The sequence below is a fragment of the Salvelinus sp. IW2-2015 genome, linkage group LG22 (assembly GCF_002910315.2).
Source record: "Salvelinus sp. IW2-2015 linkage group LG22, ASM291031v2, whole genome shotgun sequence".
Classification (NCBI taxonomy): domain Eukaryota; kingdom Metazoa; phylum Chordata; class Actinopteri; order Salmoniformes; family Salmonidae; genus Salvelinus; species Salvelinus sp. IW2-2015.
In genome coordinates this window covers 32,512,789-32,525,326 of record NC_036862.1, presented here as the reverse complement: position 1 = coordinate 32,525,326, position 12,538 = coordinate 32,512,789, and the positions used below count along the sequence as shown (strand labels likewise).

Genomic DNA, 12,538 nt, shown 5'->3' with positions numbered 1-12,538 from the left:
GAGGAACTGTAGAGGAGGTAGTACAGTATGTGTGGGGGGGGGGGGGTTAGAAGAGGAGAGGATTGAGTAAGCTGTGTGAATAAAAAACAGCTCCATTTAATTATACTAGAGGTGTCGTGCAAAAGTTGACATCAACAATGGGCAGTTGTGGGTGCAGGGTTTACATTGTATGTGTAGTCTGACTCCAAGGTGGGTAATGTGAGTTTTAACAATGCTTAAACTTCTCTCCTCAGTCTGTAAGATGTGTTGTTTGTTTGTTTTGTAGTTCTGACTGACTTGACTGACTAGTACTTTAGTAGTAACAGTGTTGTTGTTGTCTAACAGTGTGCCCTGTATCTCTCTTCCCTCCAGTCTGTACGTTGCGCTGTCGAGTTCCTCATCTCTCGTGTTGGTGAAGACTGGATCTTCCTCATCCTCCTCGGTCTACTCATGGCTCTGGTCAGCTGGGTAGTCGACTTCGCAATCGCATCTGTCTACAAGGTAAGGAGGGGGGAGTTGGTGAGGTAAACTTGGTCTAATGATGACTCTGGTCAGCTGTACACTCCGTTCCTTTGGGCTGAATCCTTTCATCTGACATCTCTCCTGCATGCAGCTAAATAAGACATTATGCCACACACCAGATAATCTCAGACACTGTGGTTTACTCACGTACATCCCCAACCAGGGTTGTGTGTGTTCATGGTGAGCTGCAGTGCAGATTACTGTCTCCCTGAGATTGCATGCAGGTGTGTGTTTGTGTGTATGATTAGCTTAAATCTGGTTTAAAGTCATCTTTGCGGCATGAAATGTGGTTGCGATGTTGCATTCGATTAGCTTAAATGTGTTTAGTTAAATTTTGCAGCGTGAAACTGTGTTTGTGTGCTGGTAGCATGTATGCTGTGTGTTCAGAAGGTGTGTGGGTGTCAATGTGCTTTATCTTCAGTAAACACACATTAACACACTGTATGTGTGTGTGTGTGTGTGTGTGTGTGTGTGTGTGTGTGTGTGTGTGTGTGTGTGTGTGTGTGTGTGTGTGTGTCGTGTGTGTGTGTGTGTGTGTGTGTGTGTGTGTGTGTGCTGTGTGTGTGTGTGTGTGTGTGTGTGTGTGGTGGTGTGTCAGTATGGTAACTGCATGTGGAGAAAGTAGAGAGGGGGACTAGAGTGAGTCATCTAGAAGCAAGCAGCTCATCCCCTCTTTCTCCACAGGCACATACACATTTTGATCTCTCCTGTAATGAAGTCATTTTAGAGAGGAGTCCTGCGGGTTTACTGTTGTCAGATATTTTGTCGCTGTACTCATGAGTAGGGGTGGGAATTGCCAGGAACCTCACGATACAATATTATCACGATACTTAGGTGTCGATAGGTATTGCGATTCTCATGATTTATATATGTTTTCATGATGTATATATGTTTTCACGATTTTATATATTGGATGTACTTTTACTTTATTGATTGACACCAGTTGATATTGTCTGTGTGTGTGTGTTGTGTGTGTGTGTGTGTGTGTGCTGTGTGTGTGTGTGTGTGTGTGTGTTGTGTGTGTGTGGTGTGTGTGTGTGTGTGGTGTGTGTGTGTGTGTGTGTGTGTGTGTGTGTGTGTGTGTCAGATGGTAAGATCTGCATGTGGAGAAAGTAACGAGACGGGGATAAGGGTGGAGTCATCGTAGAAAGCAAGCAGCTCAATCCCTCTTTCTCCACACAGGCACATAAATTACTTATTAACATAATTGACTTAAGCAGTATCACACTACCTGCACATTACCCTTTTCGATATACGTCTGTTTGAATCTTGACCTTATTCTGCCGTATTAGATACTTATATTACCAGTTGTTAGAGAATGAAGTTTTATTTACCCTCTAAAAGGAATCTCTTAGAATCGTGAGTCCAAGGGTGTTATAGAATTCAGTTTAAACAGACCATTAGGAGAGATAGGATTTTACGCAACCAACGTACTTTGTTGCACGGGAGTATACTTAAGTAAGAAACTTATTTGGCAGGTAGAATAGATGATATTGGATTTTACATAACTGTATTTGTTAAATCAGTAGATACAAGAGAAGTATTAGTACGGTAGTCGTGATTCGTCCGGAGTTACCATAAATTTGAATCCTCTCCCTGTAATGAAGTCATTTTTAGGAGAGGAGGTCACTGCGGTTCTAACTGTTGTCAGTATATTTTTGTCGCTGTACTCATGAGTAGGGTTGGCGAATTTGCGAACCTCACGATACAATATTATCACGATCACTTAGGTGTCGATAGGTTTGCGATTCCTCATGATTATATATGTTTTCCATGATGCTATAATATTGTTTTTCACGATTTATATATTGGATGTACTTTTACTTTATGATTGACATACCAAAGTTGATATTGTCTGTGTGGTGTGTGTGGGTGTGTGTGTGTGTGTGTGTGTGTGTGATGGGTGTGTTGTGTGGGTGTGTGTGTGTGTGTTGTTGTGTGTGTGTGTGGTGTGTGTGTGTGTGGTGTGTGTGTGTGTGTGTGTGTGTGTGTGTCCACAGCACAGAAGTGGATGTACGGAGGCTTGGAGAGTAATGTGTTTCTCCAATACCTGGCCTGGGTCACCTACCCTGTGGTGCTCATCACCTTCTCAGCTGGCTTCACACAGATACTGGCCCCACAGGCCGTAGGTAAGACACACACACACACACACACACACACAAACTGACTGCACCATAGCACCATAACCCCCTCTCCCCCTCTAGGTTCAGGTATCCCAGAGATGAAGACCATTCTGAGGGGTGTAGTGCTGAAAGAATACCTCACCTTTAAAACCTTTGTGGCCAAAGTGATCGGCCTCACCTGTGCCCTGGGCAGTGGCATGCCTCTGGGAAAGGAGGTAACAGACACACTCAGTACAAATTATTCACACCACACACACACCTCTGACGCGTACACACACATACGCTTTTCTCACAGTCAGGCTTGTATGAGTGTGTCACATGTTGCTGCCAGTACAGTACAGTCTGTTCCACTAGCTATGCAGACACACACTCCATTTGACATCCAGCAGATGCAATCTGGCTTGAATGCTCCTAAAATCAATCAATATATCTGTGATTCATAGGACAAGGGGTTGTCACAGTGAAACACAGAGACTGGCGCTGACGTGGGGTTGTGGTTACACGTGGACCAAGTATTTTAGGAAATCATTCACAAGACATTCTCTCTCCCTCTCTAGGGTCCGTTTGTTCACATTGCCAGTCTGTGTGCTGCACTCCTCAGCAAGTTCATGTCTCTGTTTGGTGGAATCTACGAGGTAAACCACACCTGGACAAGTACACACACACACAAGTTACCACATTGTTATCAATATGATCTTTCAGAAGGAAACACCACGCAGAAATATGTTGAACCATTTATTATGAAATGAATAATGCAAGTCTTGTCGATGTAGAATCTGCTCCTTCAGGGTAGCTCAATGCCCAAGCAAAGCGTCAATATACACTGAAAAAATATAGAAACGCAACATGTAAAGYGTTGGTCCCATGTTTCAAGAGCTGAAATAAAATATCCCAGAAATGTTCCATACGCACAAAAAGCGTATTTCTGTCAAATTTTGTGCACAAATTTGTTTGCATCGCTATTAGTACGAATAAATGAAAATATATGCACTTACTACTGTAGGTTGCTCTAGGAAAGAGTTCTGCTAAATGTCTAAAATTGAGAAAGAATATAAATGTATGCACTCACTACTTACTGTATGCAGCTCTGGATAAGAGTTYTGCTAAATGACTCAAATGTAAATGTGTTAGTGAGCATTTCTCCTTTGCCAAGATAATCAATCCACCTGACAGATGCTAATTAAACACCATAATCATTACACAGGTGGACCTTGTGCTGGGGACAATAAAAGGTGGTGATGGGGTGTGTTAACCGAGAGCACGGGCTCTGCCTGAAGCTAGCATAGGAACAAACAAAGTATATAGTAGTCACGAGACGAATCTGCTATATTTATCATCACATTTAAACCACAGTACCACCACAGTACATCTTATCACTGTAAGCAAATGCATACTAGCAGTAGCAGCAAGCAGCAGCAAGATATATGAGCAGAACCGGTCAGCTAAATAGACCTCCAAATAAGGCAGGCGTGATTGTTACTAGCATCTAATTGGTGCAATCTCAGCTGTTGCGTCAACTGAGGCGGGCACTTGGGTTCCCTTTCTGAACTGGCTTCACTTTATTAATCCTTTGCTTTCTTCTTTCAACACTATACTTGCCTCTGATATTTCACTTTCATAGCCTAACTTTTTCACAGTACTCTCCCTTATGCACATCACATTTAAACCATAGTACCACCACAGTACATCTTATCAATATATCTATCATCTACTGTAGCCACTGATCATGCAGACAAACCAACTCCACTATGGTTGAGATGCCATAGTAATTCACTGAACAGGCTCATCTCTCCCTTTAGACAGAACTGTACTGTAGTTTAGCTATGTATTGAAAAGTTTCCTTGTTTCTCTGAACTCCTAAATCAGGCCGATCGACATCTTTCCCTCCCTCTCCCTCTACTCTCTCTGATGGGGGTAAAATAAGCTGTGATAGCTCTATCAGTGCTTAGGTGGAGCTGAGAGAAACACACACTTCTGATTCTCCAATCTGTTTGTTCCTCTTCCTAATCGATTGCTCCTGTCTGCGTCGGCTTAAAACCAGGCATGTTAGTGGGCTAGCTCAGAGGAAAGACTTGACTTGGCAAAGAAGAGAAAAACATGTCACACATGGCCAGTTTAGAGAATGTTTTCTGTCTTGACTGTTCCGAAGGAGCACATGTCCAGAATGCGTAGGTATTTCTTTGCTTACACACACACAGTACGTATATTTACAAAAGTAACATACACATAATAAATATTTCAACTAGCATTTTATTTGCTAAATAATTAAATACATCTCATGTGTAATCTCCCTAGCTATACTACAGGGAGCGATAAATAAATGTAGCGATACATAAATTAAGAAAAGTTTTGAAAGCAAGGGAGAGAGTGATGGAGGTAAAGACGGACAACCAGGCAAAAAGGAGTAGAGAGATTGAAAGTTGAAAGACTATGTTTGTTCCGCTTGGGCCTTAGGGGACAGAGGGAATGAGAGAGAGGGAATCTTTGATTCATCTCTCTGTACTCTGAAGATGAGAGTCCCCTGTTCCCTCTGTCAGTGTGTGTGTGTGTGTGTGTGTGAAGGGACGGGGGCTGGGGGGGCAGGGGCAATGAAGAATCTTTGAAGCAAACCCCCAAGTCCCCTCAAGTATGGAGAACTCCTTTGCTACATACCCGTGTCTGTCTGTCTGTCTCCCCTTAATCTTCTTCTCCTTCTCTCCCTCGGCTCCCTCTAGCCTCTTTCTCCTTCCCTCATCCTCTCTCTCTTTCTCCCTCCTCTCTGTGTTGTATCTGTACTGTATACGAATATGGTGCATTTTATGGCATACTAATGACAAGTGTGTGTGTGTGGTGGTGTTTAGTACACATTCACACTCACCTCTCTGTTTCACTATAACATGCTGCTTAAAGGAGCCAAGCCTCATAGGAAACAAGGTAAAGCATGGCTGGAGATGAAGGGCAGAACATCCACCATAACTTCCTCCTCTCCAGAACTCCATATCCCATCTCTCTACCACCTATTTAAATTACATATCTGTAATCCATCTATAATCCCATGCCATACTGTGTTTGCAGAAGTTTTATTACATTCGACCGTACCATGTGGTTGTTTGGGCAGTGGCACAGATCCAATCTCTCTGTGCCATTTACCAAAGTAAAGCAATTCAATATTTTGAAAACTGTTTTATGAAARACGTTTTATATTTGCAGGAATGCTCTTCGCTATTTTGAGTGTTGAGAAACAGAAACTATGAGAGTTGAGAAACTATGAGAGCATGCTGCTTGGTTTTGGCACCAAAGCTTTAGTTTTTTTGTGATTCCACACAAATTACTCTTCCATCCATGCATTTGTTCATAAAAATATTACCTACAAAGTGATCATGTTTAGGAATAAACACTTTAGCACTCAAGCTAAAGTGGAGAAGGGTTCTTCATATTTCCTGGTCGGAGTAAGTGTGACAGGCAAACGGAGGCAAACGTTTTAACTCAGCATTTCCCAAACTCGGTCCTGGGAACCCCAAGGGATGCATGTTTTGGTGTTTGCCCTAGCACTACGCAGCTGAACCAAAACACTACGCAGCTGAACCAAAACACTACGCAGCTGAACCAAAACACTACGCAGCTGAACCAAAACACTACGCAGCTGAACCAGAACGCTACGCAGCTGAACCAAAACGCTACGCAGCTGAACCAAAACACTACGCAGCTGAACCAAAACACTACGCAGCTGAACCAAAACACTACGCAGCTTGAACCAAAACGCTACGCAGCTGAACCAAAACGCTACGCAGCTGAACCAAAACGCTACGCAGCTGAACCAAAACGCTACGCAGCTGAACCAAAACGCTACGCAGCTGAACCAAAACCCTACGCAGCTGAACCAAAACGCTACGCAGCTGAACCAAAACACTACGCAGCTGAACCAAAACACTATGCAGCTGAACCAAAACACTACGCAGCTGAACCAAAACATGCACCCCTTGGGGTCCCCAGGACTGAGTTTGGGGAAACGCTGAATTAATGAAATGTGCCCATTTGAATCTTCAAGAATTGTACTTATTAGTGCCTCATGAGCTTAGTTCAGTCCTTGTATCCATAGCTCTGTCCATGAATTTGAGAGTGGATACATTTCTTCAGCCCTATCCCTCAGCTTTTTACTGAAACGGGTGGGAGGAGGCTTTGTTATTGTTTCATGGTGAAATGCGTTATGGGTAAAAATTATTTTAACTCTGCATTTCATCCACAACAGCTCTGACAAGGGAAGGTTGGGCTATACTTGCTGCTGTGCATGCTAATTGCTAACAGGCMTTAGTGAGACCTGCCCTGGGGGAAGTCAGTGGGCTGACTTATTGATTTAAATCTAGTTTATATTGCTCTTCGTCCTGTTTATTATTTTGTAAATAATGTAGTAGCTTACTTTTGGCACTTATTTATTCACCATTTTTGCACATAAAAGACCTCCCCTTGGACAGAAAAGCGTAACATCCTTGTATGCCTCCTTCCACACTGCTAGGTCTACATCCACCCGACAACGGCCTACCTCATAGGGTGTGTGTGTCTGTAAATGTAAATACGCCTCTCCGTATGTGTTTACAGAATGAGTCGAGGAACATTGAGATGTTGGCAGCTGCTTGTGCTGTGGGGGTCGGCTGCTGTTTCGCTGCCCCTATTGGAGGTGAGTGACACCAACATCCCACTAGACACAATCTCGTTGAATCAATGTTGTTTCAGTGTAATTTGTCAACGTATTCTGACGTGGAATCTATGTTGGATTTGAAAAAAGTCATCAAYATAAACTGTTTTGAGGGTGGAATTTCAACATGATTGTCATCATGGTAACCAAATTTCAACATAGACAAACCTTTTAAAACAATGTCAGATCTTCGACGTTATATCCACTATCAGGGAAAAAAACAATAGGCTGGGCAGCACCTACTGTAGAATTGATCTATTTACAGCTACCCTTGGTCTCCCGTCCAGGGTTTTAACGTAGCCTAGCCCTTAGCTATGATGATTGTCACAAACTATTACCAATGTGCTATCCTGAGAATGAGTGTTGAGAGATCTCCACTTAAAAACAAAATAGATTCACTGTTGCTATCGAAGTCATTCCAAAGGATGGGTTTAACAGRGCAAATGAAATGTGACCATGCTATATCACTCTTATATCATCAATGATGCTATTTAGGCCTATATATACGTATAGCATTTTGCAAAGTCATCAACAGCTATTGTCTCAATTCAACCCAGGATTCAACAACAAATAGACTACATAGGCCTATGATTTCAATCTCTGGTTGATTTCAAATGTAATGAAATGTAGTGATATTGAATTGTTAGGTTGTCAACTCAACCAAATATAAAAATGTTTTATTATTATATTTGTATTGTACTTTTTACCCTTTTTTCGGGATATCCATCGCTGCAACTCCTGTACCGACTCGGGAGAGGTGAAAGTCGAGAGCCATGCGTCCTTCAAAACATGCCCCTGCCGAGCCGCACTGCTTCTTAACTCACTGCTCGCATAACCCGGGAAGCCAGCCGCACCAATGTGTCGGAGGAAACACCGTTCAACTGGCGACCGTGTCAGCATGCATGCGCCCGTCCCATCACAAGGAGTTGCTAGAGTGGGGGACAAGGACATCGACATCCCGGCCGGCAAAACCCTCCCCTAACCCGGACGACGCTGGGCCAATTGTGCGCCGCCTCATTGGTCTCCCAGTCGCGGCCGGCTGCGACACAGCCTCRGATCGAACCCGGGTCTGCAGTGACGCCTCTAGCACTGCGATGCAGTGCCTTAGACCGCTGTGCCACTCGGGAGGCCCAAATATAAAAATGTTGAAGGAGAGTTCCATCTGTGCCATTGACTTAGTCTGGCTTTAATTCCAGTTTGTCTACAAATTAACAATTGATATGTCCATCTCAACCAAAAATCTATGTTAAAGAATAGGACTAAATCAAACATGAATTTAAAGTGCATTTACATTTTGGTTTGATTTGATTTAGTGATAACACAATTTAATTTCAACTTTTGGCAGTCTTTTTGAGTGGGTAAATATATAGGTTGTGATCTCATTGATCAACGTCTCAACCAAATATTACGCAATTATTCACCTTGAAATTACGTGGTGTGCCCAGTGGGATAACACTCACTGACAGATACACTGGCTGGGTCAGAGATTGCAAGGTTTGCTCTTCCCCCTTCACATAGTTACTTTGATCATGTTCCTGTGTGTTCCTGAGAAATTGATTAATGTGTGTGTGTTTTGTAGGTGTGCTGTTCAGTATTGAGGTAACATCTACGTTCTTTGCGGTGAGGAATTACTGGAGAGGGTTCTTCGCTGCTACCTTCAGTGCCTTCATCTTCAGAGTCCTGGCTGTGTGGAATAAAGACGAGGGTAAGACCGGTCTACATGTATACTGAATGAAAATATAAACGCAACATGTAAAGTGTTTGTTTCATGAGCTGAAATAAAATATCCCAGAAATTTTCCATATGCACAAATAGCTTATTTCTCTCAAATTTCGTGCACAAATTTGTTTACATCCCTGTTAGTGARCATTTCTCCTTTGCCAAGATAATCCATCCACTTGACAGGTGTGGCATATCAAGAAGCTGATTAAATAGCATGATTATTACACAGGTGCACCTTGTGCTGAGGACAATAAAAGGCCACTCTAAAATGTGCAGTTTTGTCACACAACACAGTTTTGCCACAGATGCCTCAAGTTTTTTCCRGGAGCGTGCAATTGGAGTGCTGACTGCAGGAATGTCCACCAGAGCTGTTGCCAGAGAATTGAATGTTAATTTCTCTACCATTAGCCTCCTCCAATGTCGTTTTARAGAATTTGGTAGTACTGCCAACCGGCCTCACAACTCCAAACCACGTGTAACYACGCCAGCCCAGGACCTCCACATAGTCTAAGACCAGTCACCCGGACATCTGATGAAACTGGGTTTGCACAACTGAAGAATTTCTTCACAAACTGTAGAAACTGCTCACCTTCGATGGCCATTGGCACGCTAGAGAAGTGTCATGAAAATTCAAATTAATAATGATTAGAGACAAGGTCAATCACCAATCAGGATATTACTTTATTCAAAATGTATTAATAACATTGATTAATTATTGCAATAATGAAGCTGGTCGACGAACCACCCTTAGATGATTCATTGAGAGCCCAACAAACAGATTTGAACCACAGCATTTTATAGCAAAGTAAATCCTCCTGAATGTTCATGACAAACAACAGATGTGTGGAATGGGTCAAAAGATTAGACTTTGTATGAAAGAAATGAATAATTCACAGCAGACAGTATCTGCGGTAAAGACTGTTCTCATTGTATGGAAACCAGAGTTTGSCCCTYAAGACGAGGGCTCTTAACTCGTACCTCACAGTACAGAAACACCAACTCATTCTATGGCATAAATCAATTGTCAGCTCAAACTATCTCTATCTTGAGTAAACACCATGTCCTTGACCATACCCAGACTAGCTGCAGGGAGCTGGAGTGGAAACCATCCCTTTACTATTTGTTAAGTATAATTGTTAATATTAAACAAAACAGGTAAACATGTTAATTTCTCTCTCACAGAAGTGTGCTCTTTATTGATGAATCCCGGTTTCAACTGTACTGGGCAGATGGCAGAAAGCGTGTATGGCGTTGTGTGGGCGAGCGGTTTGCTGATGTCAACGTTGTGAACAGAGTGCCCCATGCTGGAGGTGGGGTTATGGTATRGGCAGGCATAAGCTATTGACAACGGACACAATTGCATTTAAATGATGGCAATTTGAATGCACACCGATACCGTGACGAGATCCTGAGGCCCATTGTCGTGCCATTCATCCGCCGCAATCACCTAAAGTTTCAGCATGATAATGCACAGCCTGCATACTCACCAGACATGTCACCCATRGAGTATGTTTGGGATACTCTGGATCGACGTGTACGACAGCGTGTTCCAGTTCCCACCAATATCCAGCAACTTCACACAGCCATTGAAGAGGAGTAGAACAGGAAACAATCAACAGCCTGATCAACTCTATGCATAGGAGATGTGTCGCGTAGCATGAGGCGAATGGTGGTCACACCAGATACTGACTGATTTTCTGATCCACGCCCCTACCTTTTTTTAAGGTATCTGTGACCAACAGATGCATATCTGTATTCCCAGTCATGTGAAATCCATAGATTAGGGCCTAATGAATTCATTTCAATTGACCGATTTCCTTATATGAACTGTAACTCAGTAAAATCTCTGAAATCGTTGCATGTTGGGTTTTATTTTTGGTAAGTGTATATGGGTCATTCCACCAATTCGGTGCCTTTTGAGATGTGTGAAAATAACTTTTGAATTCACAGAATTTTAAATAAAAAAAATAAAAAAATGACTATCAAGGGTCAAATAAAGTAACAGGGATGTTACATTGGCCATAAATYCCCTTGTGAAATGGGGAATGGAAACTTGTGTGTAACAGCAAGAGGCACTTGAGTGCAAGCTTCACAATTTGTTTTGTTAAGATTTCTACTCTGTCTATCAATGGGTAACAGGTTGACGTGTTATGCTCGACCCGCTCAGTTTTCCACCCCAAAACACCAGAAAATGATACAAAATAGTTCAGCCAGCTCTCCTGATTTTACACCATCATTAGATGTTGAATTTTTCAGTTCACGTAATAGGGTTGACATTAAAATGAGGGACAGATGTAAATGATTCACTAATCACAATAAATAAATAATAATCTTTCAGAAATGACTTTGTCAAAGCAACATCATAACTAAGGCTTTACAATAATGGGGAAAACGTAGGGGTTAAGTGGGTTAAAATCTTCCTAGAAGTCAGAGGGTGCACGGAGGAACATGTCAAAATGCCGAATTTTAGCACTTTAGCAAGTTTTATTCATATAAAAAAATCTGATTTATTTAACTAAGCAGGTCAGTTAAAAACAAATTCTTATTTACAATGACTGCCTACCCCAGACAACGCTGGGCCAATTGTGTGCYGCCCTATGGAACTCCCAATCACAGCCGGATGTGACGCAGCCTGGATTTGAACCAGGTACTGCAGTGACGCCTCTTGCACYSAGATGTAGTGTCTTAGACCACTGCGCCACTATCCATGTGGTCTAACTTAAACGGCTCCTCATGAAATATTAWAAKRMTWWWWAAATTCAATATTGGTGCACAATTTCTACTTCATATATCTAAGTGATGCAATAGGCACTCATTTCGTGGAACAACCCATACAGTATACTGTATATTGGCACAAGCAATCATTGATGTAAGGTCTGTACTGTATATAGCCCCTTAAAAGCATTTTGATAATGATGAATCACTCTCTCTCCATCCCTCCCTCCCTCCCTCCGTCCTACACAGAGACCATCACAGCTCTGTTTAAAACCCGTTTTCGTCTGGACTTCCCATTTGACCTCCAGGAGCTCCCAGCCTTCGCTGTCATTGGGTGAGTCTAAGTTGTCTTCAATTAGCTAGTAAGGTCTTCCCTAGCGTTGAGCCCTACGTTGCCTGTTAGCCAGTGAGCCCTACGTTGCCTCTGTTAGCCAGTGAGCCCTACGTTGCCTCTGTTAGCCAGTGAGCCCTACGTTGCTCTGTTAGCCAGTGAGCCCTACGTTGCCTCTGTTAGCCAGTGAGCCCTACGTTGCCTCTGTTAGCCAGTAGCTGCCTATGTTGCCTCTGTTAGCCAGTGAGCCCTACATCGCTCTGTTTATGACAGTGCTAGCCCTAATAGTTGCCTCTGTTTGCCAGTGAGCCCTTACGTTGCCTCTGTTAGCCAGTGAGCCCTACGTTGCCTCTGTTAGCAGTGAGCCCTAGTTGCCTCTGTTAGCCAGTGAGCCCTACGTTGCCCTGTTAGCCATGGCCCTACTTGCCTGTAGCCAGTGAGCCCTACGTTCCTCTGTTAGCCAGTGAGCACTAC

The 12,538-nt window shown here is 42.9% G+C and overlaps 1 protein-coding gene across 1 annotated transcript in view; it reads left to right on the top strand.

Moving 5' to 3' along the window:
• Nucleotides 1–211: 211 nt before the first annotated feature.
• LOC111982724 (chloride channel protein 2-like) overlaps nucleotides 212–12,538 on the top strand; it is a 93,744-nt gene continuing 81,417 nt past the window's right edge. The window contains 10 exon segments of the mRNA XM_070433881.1: nucleotides 212–236; nucleotides 352–367; nucleotides 369–463; nucleotides 466–480; nucleotides 2,502–2,630; nucleotides 2,706–2,839; nucleotides 3,182–3,259; nucleotides 7,200–7,278; nucleotides 8,876–9,001; nucleotides 11,983–12,067. Of these exon segments, the coding sequence (XP_070289982.1) occupies nucleotides 212–236; nucleotides 352–367; nucleotides 369–463; nucleotides 466–480; nucleotides 2,502–2,630; nucleotides 2,706–2,839; nucleotides 3,182–3,259; nucleotides 7,200–7,278; nucleotides 8,876–9,001; nucleotides 11,983–12,067 (782 nt within the window).